Raw genomic sequence first — 21,290 nt, 5'->3', positions numbered from 1 at the left:
GATTGAGGTTTCTTTTGGGAGGTTTGATTGTTTTTTGATCGATTTATTGAGTATTGCTGCACTGGCTGTTGCGTTGTTTTGTTTAGACCCATCTGTATAGATGTGTGTGTGTGTGGTCTGGATACTTTTCTTTGATTTTATCGAGATCATCATGATAATTATTAGATGAGTATGTTTCTTTTCATATTTACTTAAACTTAGGTCGATGTTAGAGGATACGATTTTCCAGGGAGGGGTTTTGAGTAGGACAGTTTCGTGAATTTTCGTTATGGGTAGATTTGCTTCTTTGGAAATCGATTTTATTCTAAGTCCAAAGGTTTTGATTGCATTTTCTTTTTGGTCGAAGAGGTGTTTATGCTTTGGATTTAAAGTGCTATTGTATGCTGGGTTTGTGGGGTTGGCTGTAAGTTTTGTGTAGTACTTTAGACCAAGGTTCTGATTTCTAAGCATTGGAGGAGTTTCATGTGCTTCTGCATACAGGCTTTCTACAGGGGAGGTTGGAAATGCTCCTAGTGCTAGTCTTAGTCCGGAGTGGCATATTGTGTTGAGTGTTTTTAGATATGACTTTCTGGTGGATTGATATATGAAGCTACCATAATCTATTTTTGATCTAATGCTTTATATAGTTTGAGTAGTGTGTTCTTGTCAGCTCCCCAATCTGTATGGGCAATGACTCGTAGGAGTTGTAATGCTTTATTACATTTGGTTTTGATGTGATTGATGTGTGGAATGAAATTTAGTTTTTTGTCAAAAATGATTCCCAGGTGCTTGTGTTCATTTACGAATGGAATTTTTTCGCCTTCAATCTGTAAGGTTGGGTCAGGGTGGAGTTTGCGTTGGTTACAGAAATGGATGCATTTTGTTTTAGTTTTGGAGAATTTGAAACCATTTTTCGTTGCTCATTTATTAATTTTATTTATGTTATGTTGTAGTTTTCTTTCAATAGTGTGAATGTATTTAGATCTGTAGCTGATTGAGCAGTCATCTACATATAAGGAGCTATGTATATCAGGAGAGAGTTCTTTTATAATGTTATTGATTTTTATGTTAAACATAGTTGTTGATAATATGCTGCCCTGGGGCACTCCTTGATTTTGTGGGTCTGATAAAGTCGAGTCTATGCGAACTTGGAAAGATCTGTCTGTTAGTTTTTTATGAATTCAGGTAGTCTGCCTCTTAGTCCAATGTCATGGAGATCTTTTATGATACCGTGTTTCCAGGTAGTTTCATATGCTTTCTCAAGATCGAAAAAAAAAAAAACAGATATCCTTATTGATAAAAGCTTCTAATGTAATTTTCGAGGTTAGTGATGTGGTCTATACATTCGATTTTTTTGGTATCCACACTGGATTTTAGAAATTATTTTGTTGTCATCTAGATACCATATAAGACGGTAGTTAATCATTCTTTCGAACGTTTTGCATAGGCAGCTTGTGAGAGCTATTGGTCTGGGTTTTCTGGGTTTAATGTATCTTTTCCCAATTTGGGTATCGGTATTATTGTTGCGTTTTTCCATGAAGTTGGGAAATCTTTTGTTTCCCATATTTTATTATAAATTTTGAGAAGGAGCTTTAATGATTCTGGTGGAATTTCTTTAAGGAAGCTGTAGTGCACTTCATTTGGTCCTACAGCTGAGTTATGGGATTTTTCTATGGCGGTTTCTAGTTCATTGAGTGAGAAGATTTCATTGTAAGGTTCTTGGTTTTTGGAGTTAAAGTTTATTTTGTACTTTTCTTCATGTTTCTTAAGTATTTGGAATTGTCTATTGTAGTGTTTTGATGATGAGTTTCCGGCAAAGGTTTTAGCAATATCTTTTTTATCAGTTATTTTCTGTTTATTTGTGAGGTGTTTGATTGGATTCAGATTATATTTTCCAGTTATTTTCCTAATCATTTCCCAGATGGTTTTGGGTTTAGTGGTGATGTTGATTTTGTTGACAAATTGTTGCCAGCAGGATCTTTTGGATTCTTTAATTGTTTTTTGAGTTTTAGCTCTTTGGTGTTTATATTTTATTAAGTTGTTCGTTGTGGGTTGTTTTTTAAATTTTCTTAAGGCTGCTTTTCTCTGTCTAATAGCCGTTTTACATTCTGGATCGAACCAGGGTTTGTTTTTTTTTCCAGGAGGAGAATTTTTGGGTATGCATTTTTTGGCTATTGTTATGAGTACTTCCGTGAATTCTTCTATTGTTTGGATTTGACATTCTGTTAATTTTAGTGAACAAAGTTCTTTAAATTCGGCCCAGTTGGCTTTTGGATGGAGTTACTGTAATTGATTATAATAGGGAAGTGATCACTTCCACAGGATTCTTCGTAAGTGCTCCATGTATAATCCAAGAAGCTTGATGGATCACACATGGTAAGATCAATGGCACTAGTTGATCTGTTTGTTGGATTTAAGTATGTGGGATTTTTTTGATTGAGAAGGCCTAAGTTATTTTTGTTAACTAATTGTTCAATTTTGTTTCCTTTTGAGTTTGTGACTTCGCATCCCCATAACGTACTGTGGCAGTTAAAGTCTCCTAGAAGAATGAATGGTGGAGGTAGTTGTTTTATTAAATTTTCTAGTTCATTTTCATTTATTGGTTCATGAGGAGGGAGGTATATTGAGCAGATTGTGATTGTTTTGTGTAATGTGACTTGAGTTGTAATTGCTTGGAGATTTGTTTTGACAGAGAAATTGCTTTGAGGTATGTTATTCCTTACAAGAATTGAGGTGCCTCCATTAGCACAAAGGCCTGTGTTATGGAAATAGTTGTATTGTTCATAGTTTGGTGTTTTGAAATGGTTATTGTTTTGTAGGAAGGTTTCTTGTAAGCAGACAATGGCTGGGTGTAAGAGTGAGATAAGTTCATTATAGCTAGATCCTATTCCACGACAATTCCATTGGATAATTTGTTGTGTTTTATTTCCATGAGGTTGTTTAGTTTTCCTCTATTTCCATCTCGTTAGAAGTAGAGGATTTATCTTTTGTTGGAGTTTGTGTCTTTGGTGAAGTGTTTTGCTGAGTTTTTTTCTTTTTTTTGTTTGGATCTGGACGTCGATCTGGATCTTGCTTGAGATGTTGCTGTTTTGGCTTCTTGTTCATTTTTTCCCTCTTGATTACTTGTGTTTGGTTTCTTTTTTTTTTATCTAGGGTGTTTTCGGTTTCCATTTTTTCTAGAATTTGGAATCTATTTTCAGTATCTATTGTTTGGTTTTCTTCTTTTCTGAAACGTTCTTTATTTGCTGTTTTATCATTGCTTATGTTTTTATTAATTTCTGGTGGTTGTTTTCTTGGTTCCTGTGATTTTTTTTTAATGGTTCTGTTGTGGATGGAATATTATTTTCTTTGTTTGGATTTGTTATTTCTATTTTGTTTCCCAGATTTGAGTATTTTTCTTTTAGGCTATTTTGAAATTCTGGCCATTCTTTAATGTTTAATGTAATCAGTTTGTTTATCAGTTTCCTATATTGATCATGTATTTCATTATGTTGGTATGGTTTAGTTGTCTTTTTTGTTGTCTCAGCATATGTGTTGTCTTTCATGTACGTCTCAACTATTTTTCTGGCTTCTGGAACGGTTGTGTTTTTTTTTGTACTTTACTTATGCATATTTTTATTCTTTTACAGGCTTCTTTATGATGTCCATATTTTTGGCAATGGAAACATCTTAATGGAGCTGTGATATATTGGTCTACTTTTACATTTAAGTAGCCAATTTTTATTTCTTTAGGTATTGTTGCTTTGTTAAACGTTAATATGTATGTGTTGGTGGTTATTTTTTTATTGTTTCTTTTTATGTTTATGCGGATGTGGTTGATTACTCCTTGTTTTTCTAATTCAGTTTTTATTTCTTCTTCAGTTGCTAGCAAGAGTTCATAACTTCGAACTATTCCTTTTTTCGAAGTGTTTAGTGTTTTATGGGGAAAGACTTTGCACTTGTACTCATGGAAGTTCTTCATTTTGAGTAGAGATTGAGCATCTCTAAGATTGGTAGTAGATTTCCATCTTGTTTTTTTTTATCATTTTTGGTTTACTTTTTGTGGATAATGTCTTTTCTATTAGAAAAGGTGATAAATTTCCAATTTTTTTTATTGTTGATTAATTCAATAACCAAGAATCGTGGGAAGTTTCCTTTGTCTATAGTTGGAACGGTTTTTCTAGTTTTTAATTTTTGTTCTTCATCTGAGCTTGAGAGGTCAGAGTCAGAGGAATGGTTTCTTTTAAGGGTTTTGAGGGGGATGCATTTGTTTTTATCAGCCATGGATTTTGGGATTTATTTTTCATCAACCACCTCGGAGTCCAAAATTGGGGCATAGTAAGGAGGAAACCCATTCACCTTGACCATGTTGGGCTACGTGAAGGATATACTCTTTTGGTAAGAAATTCTTAAGCACTATATTTTCTGTTCAATATGTCCTCAAAAATACATTTGTTCAGATGGAGTGTTGAGTTCTGGTCTTTCCAATTGATTGACCCTTGCCACCGCCTTCTTGCACTTACTTGGTTTGCTTATTTTTTGTAGTGGAGGAAGAAAAATTAAAAAAAAAAAAAGAAAAATAAAAAAAAAAAGATGGGAGTACCTTTAAGTTTCGTTCTTTGTTGTGGTAGTTGGTACTTTGGGTGTAAGTGCTAGGGCTTGGCGTGACTGGCCGATTGGTCGGATCGGGCCTCTCCGACCGCCCGTCTAGCCAAAGTAAGGGCCGAAGTACTGTGTTGCAGTGCCTAGACTTTTATGCACCCATGTCTAGGTTAGCTCAATCACCAGGATCACATCCTAAGGCATTACGGGTAGCAACCCACGGCTAACTGGTTGCCCCATTGAGGGACTTTTACCCTCTGCAGGGGGGAAGTCGGCTTATTCTAGTGCCCTACTAACAGGGCAAAAAAAAAAAAAAAAAAAAAAAAAAAAGAGGGGGTTGGGAAGTAGGGAAGGAAAAGGAAAGGAGAGGGGAAGGGGGTTGTTGTTTTTGTTTTGCAGAACATAATTAAATTTTACAAAAGAGAATAGAAAACAAAAACAGAAATCGATGTAGGTGCATTTCGTCTCAGGAAGCCAATAGACAGCCTGATCTGGTAGCACCAGGAGAGTTTGGTGATAGGTTTGTCATCCACCAACTCAAGAACTATCTTTGTTGGATAGTAAGTGGTTATTTACTCCGTTTTGCTATCTGTGCCTGTATACATATCAGAAGTCATATCCAGGGCCAAGAATATCTGTTCTCAGATCTTATTTAAAAGATTTCCTTTGCAATTACTAAGCAGATAACTGGTATGAAGGTAAAGTTGCCAACAAATCTTTATCTTTCCAGACAACCAAACTTATTTGATGTGCAAATAATACTTGTCATAGCTCCCAGTTATTGGCATACTTTTAACATACCCTTTTGATGTCAAAACCTTTTCTTTACTAAAGTATTGTCGAATGAAGATGAGAAATAAAGATAATATATTATGTATGGTTTAGTTTGTCTCATTACCAGGCATCTGTTTTCAGATCTAATTTGTGCTTTCTGGGCTAATAGCTGGCAAGAGGGAAAGTTCTCTTAATATTTGTCTAGAGGACAATTACCAACTCAAAAATGAACAAACCTTTAGACTGGCTATTCGCATTGGCATATGAACTTAACTTTCTAAAATGGCAACATCTCTGAACATGTACATATTTCCTAATAATGATACAAACTGTCAGCTTCACAAATTAACACAATACTGCTACCCAAGTACTTGCGGTTAAAATATTTTCTTACTATAGACTAATAACATTTTCCTCATCTTAACCTTATTTCTTTATCCGAACAAATTTAACATCTTTACAAACTGCTACTTTTTACTTGTTGAAAATGTGAAATAAACTTGATACAATGTTAGAATGAGTCATTTACTTTTGATGTCCTATTGTATCACAAACTTTTCAAGACTGTCAATGCTCAATTTTGCTGTAACTATTTTTTTTTTTTAATCAGATTTAGTGAAGATTAAGTTTTCTTTTTGGAAATATCAGTCAATATACACACACACATACATATATATATATATATATATATATATATATATATATATATATATATATATATATAAAATATATTTTAGTCATCGACATACAGACCTGTTTCGTTGTTTCACAACTCATCATTCCCGCTAGACTAACACCTATCCCAAGCCAAGGATCGAACCTAGAACCGTCGTGATGACAGTCGGCAGCTCTACCCTCTGACTACGGAATCGGTAGCCGAAATTAATCTGTCCGAATGTCTATTTAAATAAACATCCGTCCGCCACTCGTAGAGGGCTCAAACGTTTGTTTGTAAACAAACCGTGAGCTTCGCATTTTTTCAGCTAAATTAAGTAGCGAGTAAGATAATGTACGATAGTGCTCTACCCAAGAGGGGGGGGCTTTATAAAATATATTTTAGTCATCGACATACAGACCTGTTTCGTTGTTTCACAACTCATCAGTGCCGCTAGACTAACACCTATCCCAAGCCGAGGATCGAACCTAGAACCATCGTGATGACAGTCGGCAGTTCTACCCTCTGACTACGGAATCGGTGGCTGAAATTAATCTGTCCGAATGTCTATTTAAATAAACATCCGTCCGCCACTCGTAGAGGGCTCAAAGCGAGTAAGATAATTTACGATAGTGTTCTACCCAAGAGGGGGGGCTTTATAAAATATATTTTAGTCATCGACATACAGACCTGTTTCGTTGTTTCACAACTCATCAGTGCCGCTAGACTAACACCTATCCCAAGCCGAGGATCGAACCTAGAACTGTCGTGATGACAGTCGGCAGCTCTACCCTCTGACTACGGAATCGGTGGCCGAAATTAATCTGTCCGAATGTCTATTTAAATAAACATCTGTCCGCCACTCGTAGAGGGCTCAAACGTTTGTTTGTAAACAAACCGCGAGCTTCGCATTTTTTCAGCTAAATTAAGTAGCGAGTAAGATAATTTACGATAGTGCTCTACCCAAGAGGGGGGGGGCTTTATAAAATATATTTTAGTCATCGACATACAGACCTGTTTCGTTGTTTCACAACTCATCAGTGCCACTAGACTAACACCTATCCCAAGCCGAGGATCGAACCTAGAACCGTCGTGATGACAGTCGGCAGCTCTACCCTCTGACTACGGAATCGGTGGCTGAAATTAATCTGTCCGAATGTCTATTTAAATAAACGTCCGCCATTCGTAGAGGGCTCAAACGTTTGTTTGTAAACAAACCGCGAGCTTCGCATTTTTTCAGCTAAATTAAGTAGCGAGTAAGATAATTTACGATAGTGCTATAGTCTTGGAAGTTTTTAACCTTTAAAACTATACAAAAAAATATTTTTTATCATTCGTTAGAAAACCATCTAGTCAGTAAGTTATTTAATCACCTGCAATCACTGCATTAACTCGCTCTCGAATTTACTATAATACCAATAATTTATTTTTCAAGGAATCATCAGTTGTTTACCATGAAACACTGTTTCGGGGATTTAAAAACAAAACAGTATATTACATCATGGCTCCCCAGCAGTGTTGATCAAACACCACCACCCTTAATCTTAGGAAGAAGACATGTTTCAAACATTTGATCCAGTTTTCTATTCTTAATTGCAATTACTAACCTTTTCATACTATAAAAATGAATTTCTTACCTGTGCGATTCATCAATTTCCACATTTAAAATGGATACATTTTTTAATTTTTTTAATTTATCAGATTTATAAGATTAGGATTAATCCATTTAACTACTTATCACCCCCACTATGATTAGTATTTAGTATATTTATATTCTTATTTAAAATTAGATATATAAAGGTTAAAAATATTTTTACATATATACATTTTTTTTTTTTTTATTATATGTAATTATAAATACATTTTATACATTGCTAATATAGTTTTGGATTTCCTTTATTAATATAGTCTGGTTTATCTTAAACGATTCAAAAGCATCAGGATAACAAACAAATGCTTTATTTAACTGTTTTAATATTTTATTTTTATCCCCACCTTGTTTTATCATCCTTATTACTAAACTAGAAACTGGTGGTATAAAGTCTGTTAGTTTTAAAGTAACGCGAGCTATTCTCAAAAACTCTGACATAATGGTTCCATAAAACATAAAAACAGGGCAGGTGCTATCTTTATGGGGCATACGTACTATTTTAAAGGGGAAAGTGTTTCTTTTATCAAATATTTTATAAAGAAAAATCCCATCCTCAATTTTTATATCTAAATCCAGAAATCTAGCCTGTTGTCCTCTATGTTCACAATTCAATTTTAATTCGTTTGCATATATAAGATGTTTATTTTTTTCGAATTCATCATTATCGTTTATACATATAAGGTCATCTATAAATCTCCTACATCCATGAAAGTTATATGTTTTAGATATATCTGTTTTTAATAGTGATGACATATATATATATACTCGAGTCTATGTAAATACAAATTTGCCCAAAATGGTGCAGGATCCAATCCCATTGGGATACCTATCATTTGGAGTAATATTTTATTTCCTATTTGAAAATAGCATTCTTTAATAAGATGACTTACAAGTATTTTTAAAATACCTTTAGAAACACTAGTTTTGATATTTTTATTTTTACACCAGAAAGCTTTAGAGTTTGAAAAGTCTATATATTTACCTTTTCCACCTTCAAAAGCCAAATCTACAGTATCATTTTATTCTTTTATAAGTTTTTCATGTGGAATTTTAGTATATAGCGTACTAAAATCATAAGTAGCTATAGATTTTGCTTTTATTCTGGAATTTATTTTATCAAATTTTTCTTTCACTGGTTGGGAATTATTTACTACCCAAAATAGATTTATATTACTATAGAATTTACTTGTCAGATGAAAATTATTTATTTGATTTATAATTAATTTAAATATTTTAGATATAGCTTTACTTAACGGTTTAGTGATGCACGTCTTTGAACCTACAATAAATCTAGCACTAACTGGATTTTTATGCATTTTAGGTATCCAATACATACATGGAAGATTTTTGTGTTTGTCTTTTAACTTTAATCCTACTTTTTCACTAATAATACTATTATTCAAAATAATATATATATATATATATATATACACACACATATATATATATATATATATATTTGTTCGTAGTACAAAATGTTCTATTTTATTTACTAGTTATGTCATCAATCTAACCAACGAGCAAGACAACAAAAAAAAATCACAAGTTTAAAAAATGTAGATGCATATTTGTGTTACAAAATTACTCTCCTGCTGGAATTTTGTTGATTATCAATCCGACTACTTTTTCTGGTAGAGATTTTATTTCACAACAAGGATAAAGTACAAAGTAAAAATTCAGTTCTAAATGACACTCTTCTGAAGGTTGAAAGTTCACTCCTCAGTGTGAACAATACTAATACAATTATGAATTACTTAAGACTTCTACCTTGTCATAGCTGATGGATGTAGCATGCTCTCTTAATCGAAATGTTGTGCAAATAAAACTCAAGGTGAGAAAAGTTGTCTGAATATTCCAAATAATACACAAAATAGGCAATCGCTAATTCCTATTTCGCAGATGATGACATACAAATTCAAATTTACTAAAATTCAAATGACATACAAATTCAAATTTACTAAAATTCAAATGAAATACAAATTCAAATTTACTAAAATTCAAATGACATACAAATTCAAATTTACTAAAAATAGGCACTAACCCGACGTTTTCAACAAAGAAAACATTTTAATGAATTATTTTATTTTTGAATGAAAATTGATTCATGCCTTGTTGCAGTAGTCTTTACAACAATGCAGAGAATTGAAAAAAAAAAAAACATACTTAAGAAAATGTACATAATGAAAGACCTATTTCCACAACCTCACTCTTCCAGTCGACTAGTATTTAGGTTACCAGTAAGTGGTCAATCCTATACATGCATTACTTTCAGTTTAAATTTTCTTAAAGTTTTTTTATTTTCTTGATTTGAATTTTCTTAAAGTTTTGTAAAAATTGTCTAGCAATTATTCATCGTATTTTCTTTGGAACAACAAAAAAATGTTTTCATTTTTTCAATTAATTTTTCGTTGAACTAGATTTGTAATAACAAAAATAATATAGTTTTTGGTGAAAAAATTGACCAGTGTTTGCGTACCCCCCCCCCCAAAAAAAACAAGCAAACAAAAAATGAAACTTCCATTTGGAATCTTCCAACAGTTTATGCAAATTGCCTAGAAAATTTTGATGATAGCATGGTCTTCATTCTGCATAAGTATCCACTAGTATATTTAAAAAAATAAAAATGTCCTTACCTCTGCATATTCTCCCATGATATAGTTGAGCCGGGCAAGTAGGCGCAAACATGCAGCAATATCTGGATGCATGGCGCCATAGACATTATTCAAGAGATTCAATGCTTCACTGATCAAGTCATAGCCTTCCCTTAGCAAACCTTGTTGAATCTTATTTTGACCACTTGAGAAGAAATTATAAGCATCAGATGCCTGGAAGAAAAAGGCTTCAGAATTTTATTTAAAGTAAAAACAATAGTGATATTATTTTTGTAAGTCGCATTGTATGAAAACAAATTTATTTTCATATTTTCAGCAATTCTGTATTATTCTGGGAATTAAGTTTAAAGTTCACACTAAAAATAACACAGGCTCTAATAATTTATCTTTAACTAATATATAACATAAGATACATCACTATTAATTCACCTGGGTCTATCAAATTTGTATCACATCAAAAATAATAGTGAGTTTTATGAATTGCCATTATTCAAAAGAATGATTTCAGACTGCTCTTGGCCTGGCAAGCCAACAGAACATCTCAAACTGTTCCAGGTATACGACAGAGGGGATGGCAAAGAGACAGACATATTGATGGGGTTTTCTTTCTCAAACAGCAAGTCGGTAATATGAGATATGACTTTTGTTGATAGTTTTGAACCCACATCAATAAATCGTGGATAGATGGCAATATCAGCAGAGCACCACAAACGATCAAAATATGCTAGTCTTCTCAGCAGATTCATGTTCCAACCAATCGCCATCGAGCAATTGGTTCCACCATGGAACATCCTCAACTACCTAAATCAATCACTGTAAGCTGATTTGGTTCTATGAATGTCTATCGCCATTATCCGAGGAACAGTCTGCACTTAGCCTACTAAGCCAGCAGTACATCTAATGAAAATTCCTGTTTCAGATACATCAACATGAGCTTTTTACAATTTGGCAGTTAAAACAGATTATTTATATTAGGACAGTAACAAAGTAAATGCTTGCATTAAATATTTTTGTATAAAATTGAACTTTTTTGAACAACAAAATAGCCATGATAAAAAAATATATCTTTCCAAACAACTGCTGCATTCTGGTCCTTGTGAATTTTAGAATGACAGTATTCTTGATTATTTCTCGTGAAATAATAATATGCCTTTTGCATGTTATAATTCATCTTTATATAAAAGAGAAAGTTTATGATAGAAAATTCAAATCAGTTTCAATAAGGATTAAAATTTTAAAGGAATTACATGACGCCATTTAAATTTTCCTCCAATTTTATTTGTAGTCATAAAGTAGGAGATGGGTGGAGAGTAAAAATTTGTATAAAGTATTGTATTTTGAAAAACATGCATATGTTATAAACATCAAAGACAACATTTTATTCCATCTCATTTTTAACAAAGCCCTGTAATAAGATTAAACCACTCTTAAACTAGAATAAGATATTATTAGGAATCTACCAATGGCAATTATGAATAAACCAAAATGCTTAAGTTTTTTTTTTTAGGAATTTGCAATAAAATCTAATCTAAGAATGAGTGCCAAGATTAATGAAGTAAAAAATGCTTTCAACTTTTTCACTAGAATAACATTTACACTCAACATTTGTTTTTTGCTTTTAATTTACTACTTTCATTTTCAGGCAAGGCCAAGTACCTCTGCTAATCCACTAGTGGACTCCACTGTCCATAAAAAAATTCTGTTTCTAATTTTTTTTCTTTTTTTTGCATTAAGGAGATAACAGAGGGTCTGTGTTTAAAGAGAACTAAAATGTAATATGCAATTAGCAATTAAATCACATTTAGATTAAATTTAGTTTTAAAATAAAAGTGAAATGAAAGTTAAAAAACTCAATGCTGGATAGGCACAGCTAGTTATTTATACATTAAAATCCTGTATATTTTGTAAAAAAAAAAAAAAAAAAAAGACTACAAACCCTTGGATGAACATTCTTCACAACCGGAGAAACATTGATAATATCATCCTCAAAAAATGGCTGCTTATTTTTGGATTCCATATTGTAATCTCGCAACAAGATCTGAATTCCACACTTTTTGCAGATAGATCTCAAAAGAGAAACTTTCTGGATTCCATATTTTTCAACAAGAGAATCCACACTGTCACTAAGTAAAAAAAAAAAAAAAAAAACAAAAACAGAAAATATTAGCTAATCCACAATTAAACATTTACTCAAGTTTTATAGATTCTGGTTGTCAAATAAACTTTCTTTACTGGCTTTTGTTTTGCACATTTATTTGCTTCTGAGATTGAATTTATATTAACATATAATTGAAATGTATGCATATATTAGTTGGATTATTTCGAACAACTGTTCTCATCTTAGAAGCACAACACCTCAAACAGCCTAAACTTTTCAGTCTATACAAAATTACCATACAAAAATGATTTTATACATTTCTACTCCCTGAGGCTTGTTCCTCAGAGCTCTTAGAATTTGCAGCCCTGTTTATCTCTGCAAAGAAGAAATCAGTTTTCACTTTTTTATCCACAATGCTAAGTACAAAGCCTTTAATATTCACAAAACAAAAGAAAAAACTATTACATTTTCTCTCACAATTACATCACCAGTACAAATAACACCAACAAGTTTAATAGAAAAAAAGCCTTATATAGTTCTACCCACAAATTTCATATTTACCTTGTGACAAAAACACTTCTTTATTAGTTAAACAGCAATTGTTCATACCTAAAGATTGTGACATCAACTTCTGAAACAAGTAAGGATTCACTCAACACCAAACCCAGTCTTCATCTATCCTCTAAAGACATTTCTTCCCTAGCAAACATTTATGAAATTTACTATGCACTGTATTTGCCTTCGACAACATATTTCATATCATATACACTACACACTAGGATGTAAATTCTATCCCCAGCTAATTCTCAATATAAATCAAGGCATAAGTGAACTTTGTGACTACTCTGCTCACCCACTGAATCAATGACGTTAAGAAACTGACTCTCGACATTGGTTTAGAATCGCTTGTTGAAAATTGCCCAGACTTAACGCTGTCCACACACGAATATCAAAAGCTTAAGTCAGAGACTTGCAAAGTAAATTTCCTTCAAAACTCAGGGCAAAGTATTTTGCGTGTGTGTGTTCATTGCTATCTTGCACAACCGTGAGGCATAAGCCCCAAAGTAAAAGATCCGGCTCAAGTGCATAAGAAATGACTATAAGCAAAGTTTACTCTATAGATCAGAATGCATGGAGAGCATTGCCTGGCGTTGCTCATCCAGTAGTCTGGGACACTCACGGCACCCTAAATAGCAAAACAGATTTCTAAATTAAACCTTCAGTTGATTTTATCACCACAAATACCAAAAATTTGAAATTCTAAAAACCCTATACTAATTTAAAGCAAATGATTAAGTTTATTTATAAATACCTTTCTAAAGTAAAGTGATAATATTCGTGAATATCATCAACAATTCTTTTCCACAAACTCCTTGGACTTTCACATAACCATTCAGTATTATCTTAAAAAAAAAAAAAAAAAAAAAAAGGAAATTAAATGTAAGACATTTAACAGATTTATTTTGAAAACAGCCGATTTAAATGTAAAATCTTTTTAGAAAATATGTGCAAGTTGGGTTGTTAAATGAATGTAAAATTAATAATTTTTTTTCACATATAACATTATTTTTTATATTAACAAACAAAGAAAATGTTTTGTTACAGTCAATTGAAATTAACAAAATTATCACATTATATCAATTCCAGGAAATTGGCAGTAACAATATTTTTGGTGTATAATTGTTTCTTAGACAAACAGATTTTAATAAAATCCCATTTGTCAGTATTATCTATGTATTTCCTTACATATACTTTCCTCATATATTAGACCCTTTTCTTTTTACTATCACATATTTATAATTTGTTTTTTTATATATAATTGTCATTTTATTATTTAACCAGCATAGTTACCCAGCATTGCCAGGTGGTGGAGAGATGGTATGTTAAGGCTATTGAACCCTAAAACAAAAATGTTTCAATCAAAATAGCAGTGAGTGCCGATGCAAAAAAATAAAATTAGCTGCAGTAAGCAGGATCAAATGTGTAAAACGAAAGGTGAAAAAAGCTAATACCTGTAACGTCACTGGGCTTCAAAATAACATCTTTTAAACGTATGTTAAGATCACTAGGTGTAAATAATTTGCAAAAACTGACCCCCTCCTTGCAAAAACGGCCCAATTGCCAGTCAAAGAATTAATGTTTTTGGCCAATTTTTGGATATTTTTCATCCAAGACATTGATCTTTCTAATGATACCCATTTTGTCAGTGTTTGTTGTGTGTGTTGAAAGTTTTTGGGAGACACACAGACATACACACTAACACACATTTTGCCTTTTATATAAAAAAACTAGCGGGGGTATTCGGCATTGCCCGGGTGGTTTTGGAGGCGTGTTTTGAGGGGGGGGGGATCAAAACATGGCCAGGTGTTTGGAGGTGTAAAAGAAAAAAAGATTTTAGTAGGAAGGTAGGCTTGAACCTCGAAGCCTTGATGCGAAGGCGGAAACGAAAGGGGGGAAAAAACAGACACCTAACCATCTCAGCCATGAGGGGAGAGGAATTGATAAGTGTGTTAAGTTAACGTTTATAAAGTGAAATTGATACGTGCAAGGAAGTTAAGTCGCGTGATGTTTAATCTTGAAACATGACGTAAGCAATGGCTGTTCAGCAGTTAAGATTTTGTGCGGGACAGCTTTTACCAAACTTTGGGGAACGAAAAGCATCTCCCCCGTTTATTAAGGGAGTGTCTCGAAATGAAAGCAACTGTCTGATATGACGGTGAAAAGCCGACATTGACCAAACGTTACATCGCTTTCTGGAGACCACTGGCCATGGGCCAGGGAGCTGGATATTCAAATCGAGTTTCGCTTTTTTTATATTGAAAAACGAAAACAACATGCAGCGATCCAAAAATGTGGAATATCTAACGTTTCAAAGTCAAGCAAATTAAATAGACAGGCGACCCCCCCCCCCCGTTGTTAACTCAGAGATATTATGATTTAGATGTGATATAAAAAGTTTTAAAAATGAGGGAGCCGAGTGAGCAGGCCCTGGAAAAAAGCCTTTTGTGGACATACACAAAGTGTACATACATGCATGCATACACACACACACATTTCCGCTTTTATATTTATAGACTAGCGGGAGTATCCAGCATTGCCCGGGTGTTTAGAGGTGTGTGTGTGTTGGGGGGGGGGGATTAAAATCAAAACAAAAGAATAAGTGAAGTAATAACCCTATTTAAATATTAAAAAAAAGAAAAAACAGTAAACGAACGTGATGCAAACATTAAAAATTGTGTTAAAATTTCTTAAAATTGGAATAACAAAAACTTAAAAAGAAAATGTGAACGTGATTAAAAAAAAAAAAAAGTGATACAAAATGAACAAGCTTGAATTATTTTTACTCTATGATGCACCAAAACAGTTTGTCTATGGATATTCAACTTTGACAAAACCCCAAAATCCAAAATTTTGACTGCTGCACAAGTACACACAGACATTTGTGAATGTACATACATGTCTTACAGTCATCCTTTCCTTCATATATAAACTTTTCTCTCATTCCATCTAACGAAACATTTAAACTAACATCGTCTCTATAACCTTTTATCTTCATCCAAACTCATGACAGTATTGCTTTACTAACCTGACTTCTTTTTTTTCTCTTGTAATATTTTTATGTCAACAAAGAAGACTCAATAAAGTTTCTTTTTTTTTAATGTTAAAATTAGACCAACTTCTAATTCTACAGATGAAATTTTTGGCCCATTATTCTACTGGTTCTTTGGATTAGTTGTGGGTTTGTTTAAAAAAAAAACAACATAACAGATACTATTTGATAGAATCTTGATTATATTATATGTAAATAGAACACATACAGTTTTTTTTATTACAATTAAGCACTTATATATATAAATATATATTATATATATATATATAAATTAATCATTCCAACGCACACACACACACAATATATGTGTGTGTGTGTGTGTGTGTGTGTGTGTGTGTGTGTGTGTGTGTTGGAATTATTAATTGGAATCGGAAACTGAAAAAAATCAGAACTTTTGAGGGTATCCTAATTGGTATTGGAAAAATTTGTGCCTATTTTCTGATGCCAAAAAATTATTCTTTTTCATTGTTCTATTTGTTTTTGGTTAAAACTGAATGTTTCATGTCTCATATTAAATGATGAAATGATAAATATTTATTGATTTAAAACTACTAGTAAAACTAAAACCTATATAGATCATCTCCATAAGTGTATTTCTACATTTAAGAAATTAAATGTATATATATATATATATATATATATATATATGTACATATTTAGAAATTTTAAAGTGTTGGAAGTAGTAATTGTATCAGAATCAGAAAAAATATTGGAATCATCCCATCACTAACATATATATATATATATATATATATATATACATACACACATTTTTATTACCATTTTTTTTTTAGTTTGCTTTGTTACATATGTTTCTACTACCAGAATCGAATTAACAATCCGATAGTTTCTTCAAACTTGGCAGACTAGAGAAATATTAAAGCAAACCAAAATTGATGATAAAAACATATTTTGCTCTACAGTAGAGAGAAAGAGAGAGAGGAGGGATTAGACTTAGGGTTTATAATTTATACATTTCACAATGAATTTATATATCAAGGAAATTATTTTCACTGCATTTTTGTCAAGAATAAATTCAAGATAAATTCATAAAGACTGAATTATTAAACAAAATATAACAGGTTTAACCACCTACAAACAAATAACCATTTTAATGATTATGAAAAACAAGAATTAAAAAAACAAAAAATACCTGGGACATAAAGAATTCCTTTGTTTTTTCTTTTGTTTCGTTTTTTGGTATTTCTTTGAAGCTATAAAGAAATGAGTAAAAATTGAATATTAAAACGAAATAATTTAGAAATCATTTTAAAATTAAATTTAATTCCCTCAAAATCTATTCAGAAAGAATTAATATTGTTGTCCTAAAACTATCAATGCTGTTAAAGTAAAAAAAAAGTTTGAGGATGTGATTAGCATAATGGATATCCAGACAACTTATGCAATCAGTTTTGGCAAGTTTATATCTTATATGAATTATTAAATACTCCAGTGTTAATTTTCCATAAACAGAGAAAGTAAAGTTCCTAAAATTGTACACAACCATGTGCATAATGCAACCATGTTCTGGCAGTAGAAAAATAATACCTTATCGAAAGAGAATTGCATTTTATAAAAGAGTGCATATTAATTCTTTTTCATAATTAAATGTAGCTTCACGATATTTTAGTTTCTGAACATTTATATCAATGACAAAGTAATCGTTCATGGATGATTCAAGATGGCTATCTTACTCTGAATTTAGGCTTTGACTTCATCTACCATCATGAATATAAAATGTTCATAAATTTAATCAAATAAATGACTAGAAAAGCACATTTTTATTGGTTTATTTGCTCATGTAAAATTAATGCTATTTTGAATGTATCACTAGTAACAAACAGTGAATCTAAGTTTCTGTTACTGGAAAATTATTTGGGTTTGATAAAATATGTAATCAATGAAAGCCATTGGAATTTCTTGTTTTAAAAATCTAAACAAAGACCAAAAATTTCCATAAATCAATCAAGCCAGAATCAAATATCTATTTCTGAGATGCCTTGCTTTTTATGCTTAATTTGGAAAATCCAACATATTTAATTTATTAGATACGATAAATGATAAATCAATAAAATGGGTTTAGTTTAAGACTTTACTGCAGTTTTACAGTAGGTTTAATCATAAGTATACCAATAATGTCCTTAGAAACCTGAATAAAAATTCATACAGAGTAAAAAAATTAATTATAGCAGTATTTTCCAAATGTATGGGAGAAGAAACTATCACACACACTCAGTGAAAATGTTCTTGAATATGTGATTTATTTTCCTATTCAAATGAATTTTAATACTTCAGATTAAGGACAAAGATCAATTTAAATTTGTTTTAAATGTGAAATATTATGAATACACATTTTTCTTTACTTTTAAATTATGCGACAACTTATAGAATAAGAATAGTATTTATATAAATTTATTGTTCAATTATTAATTGCTTTATCAGTATTTAAATAACAAAGTAGATATTAATTGTTGTGTCTACATATACAGATGTGTATGGGTGTGTGTGTAAACTATCTGCAAGCAAATGTTTTTGAATGATGAGAAATAAAAAAGTTTTCTTTATTTACTTACATCTTCAATAGCAACTTGAGCACTGGGTGATTGGAACGATCCCAAAAAGCAATTCAGAAAATGACTAATGGCAGATGTTAAATGCATCTGGGCAACACCTTGCATGTACATCTTGTAACTATGTTTGGCAGCCAGACATACAAGTTCTGTTACAGCTATTGTCTGTAATAAATAACATCATTTTTAATTACAAAATCTTAGCAATATATATATATAAGAAAATTAAAACTAAGTTGAACTTTACAATCAAAATTTATTGTTCGACTGAATGCTCCAAAAAACAATTTACAAAGTCCTTATTCCGCGGAGTTTCAAAGAATGCTATTCTTGTTATTCTTCTCATCAGAGATAAGCTTTACTCTCTATTGCATATTGAGCTTTTTTATTCGGTTGGGATTAAATTATCTATATATAAATACTGGTATTTATATTAGATTGAAGTTTACCATTGCATATATATAAGGTAAACACTACATACTTTTGATTTCATTACTTAAATAAAAATTATATTTTTTTAACTCTTTAAGAGGAGATTAAACACAAGGTCAAATGTGATTGTGAGATACCATTACACAAAAGCTAACTCCGGCCTTAAAAAATTAGAAGCAATCCTGCCTTTATTTCCTGGTATAGACACCGAAGCAATCTCTTCTCAGAAAAAATATATATATATATACACAGAATATAAATAAAAAATATATATAAATAAAATACATATACAAACAGTATATAAATAAATAAATAAATAAATAAACAGAATATGCATGAATAAAAAAATTATGTGAAGATATATTCAGTATATCTTCTAAAAAATAGCATCAAGAGATGAGCTTCACAACCAAAGCTCAATGTGTAGTATCTATTTTGTCTTTATTTCAAGAAGAAATCTTTTGGGGTAATTTTTTTTTGTCTCAATCCAAAGTGGGTCCTTTTTGTGAGCTGAATTTTTCCTACCTTATAAAACAACCACAAAGAGGCAGTAAATACAGACCCTCAACATAACCAGCATACTAACTGATGGTTGGGTGAAATTAATTTCACATACAATAGCAAATATTTTTTTAATTTGTTATGATCTATCAAAAGAGTAGAACAATGCAAATTAATGTTTTTTTTTAACTGTTACAGCACTAACCGAGTATGTCAGTTCCAACTTTAACCTCACTTTTACCGCTTTATAGCTAGTAGGAAGAAAAATATTTGGAATTTTCTGGAAAAAAAACCCCAACTTAGTATTTGCATGAAAGAGTAAGTAACTATGATGAATTTATGTATGATTTTACTAACATTAGAAATTATTTTTTAAGCAAAAATTCACTTAAACTTATACTCTTTATATCTTTCTTGCTGCAGATAATCAATAAAATTGGTCACTTAACTAAAAATAATTTATGTTAAAAATATTTTAGTGTTTAAGGTTAGCATGTTATAATTAATTTGTTTTAAATCTATAAAAACACATATTCAGTTAAGAAATCATTTAGACTTATGAGATTTGAATGTGTTTTGCTTTTTTTAAAAACTTATACCTTAATGTTTACTTTAAAAACTACTGTTTTAATAATTTGTACTTATTTATCAACTAATTATGTTTTTTTTTGCACAGTTACAAAATGGCAGAACATTTAAATAATATGTAAAGATATTAAATATACTTACATAAAGATAGGAAATTTGTGGATACTTAGAAAACATGTCGGCTACAAAACCCAAATATCGGATATTTATTCCACTGAAATAGGAAAAAAATTAGATTAAAAGAAATCATTTTCCAAATACAAAGAAGATTAAAAATGTTAGTTCCTACATCATTTAGGATATTTGGAGGAGGAGTATATTTCATTTTGATAAAAAAGTATATTATTATGGAGTCGGCATTTATGCTGAACATAAAAAATACATCTTACTTTATTTATAACTTAAAAGTCATAATTTTTTTTTAAAAGTAACAAAAATATAAGCAAGAAATTTCAAACTTTGAGGAGTGTACAAGGATCCTCAGTGATTCCCGGGATATGTTGGGTGTCCCATCAAGTAGGTTAAATACTATAAATTTATTTCATTTAATCTCACTTTATTGGCACCCAATTAAAGATTGATTATAAAAAATATTTTTTAAAAATGTATTATGGTATTATGAGTTGGAGGCTGGAGATCAAATGGTTCATTATTTAATTAATAAAATTGTTTACCGAACATGCATTGCATCTGTCAAAGATTGACCATCAATCACAGAAGAACTGTGGTCTAAGCAGTCATTAACCTGAAAATAAATATTTCAATTCATTAAATAAACTCTTTAATAAAAAATAGTAGCATACACAATTTAGTTATTCATGTTCAGTTTTAAGCATGAACAACCATTCTCTTTTTTATGTTTACAATTAAATATTAATACTTTGTAATGAGAATATTAATAATATAAAGAAACTGAGCACAAATTCAGAATGATTATATTAACAATAATTATTTTACTTGTTATTTTTAGACTGTTTTAGATGGTAAAGGATGATAATGAGAGAAGAAATGGCAAGAAAAGGAATAGTAGTAGTAGTAGTAGTAGCAGCAGTGTAAGTGAACAAGAGAATGGTGTAAAATAAATGACAAATAAAGAAAACGAAGGAGAGAATAAAAAAAGAGAAAAAAAAATGTCAACAATATCAATGGTAATCCAACATGTCAAGAATTATTTGGTACATTTTAAAATGTTTTATTTTTGGCATAAAAGAAGCAAACAGCAGGATTCATTTTGGAATT

General features: G+C 31.1%; 1 protein-coding gene across 1 annotated transcript in view; it reads right to left on the bottom strand.

The window, feature by feature from the left end:
- Positions 1–21,290, bottom strand: part of LOC145268216 (clustered mitochondria protein homolog) — a 138,885-nt gene that overhangs the window by 24,239 nt on the left and 93,356 nt on the right. The window contains exons 24-30 of the mRNA XM_080123518.1: positions 20,726–20,796; positions 20,193–20,265; positions 18,534–18,695; positions 17,114–17,174; positions 13,663–13,753; positions 12,189–12,375; positions 10,274–10,465 (exon numbers count right to left, since the gene is read on the bottom strand). Coding sequence (XP_079979644.1) covers positions 10,274–10,465; positions 12,189–12,375; positions 13,663–13,753; positions 17,114–17,174; positions 18,534–18,695; positions 20,193–20,265; positions 20,726–20,796 — 837 coding nt within the window. The remainder of the gene's footprint in view (positions 1–10,273; positions 10,466–12,188; positions 12,376–13,662; positions 13,754–17,113; positions 17,175–18,533; positions 18,696–20,192; positions 20,266–20,725; positions 20,797–21,290) is intronic.

Source organism: Euprymna scolopes, chromosome 43, assembly GCF_053919585.1.
Source record: "Euprymna scolopes isolate OS-2025 chromosome 43, ASM5391958v1, whole genome shotgun sequence".
Lineage (NCBI taxonomy): Eukaryota > Metazoa > Mollusca > Cephalopoda > Sepiida > Sepiolidae > Euprymna > Euprymna scolopes.
Note: the sequence above shows the minus strand (reverse complement) of the source record. Positions and strands in the feature narration are given on the sequence as shown.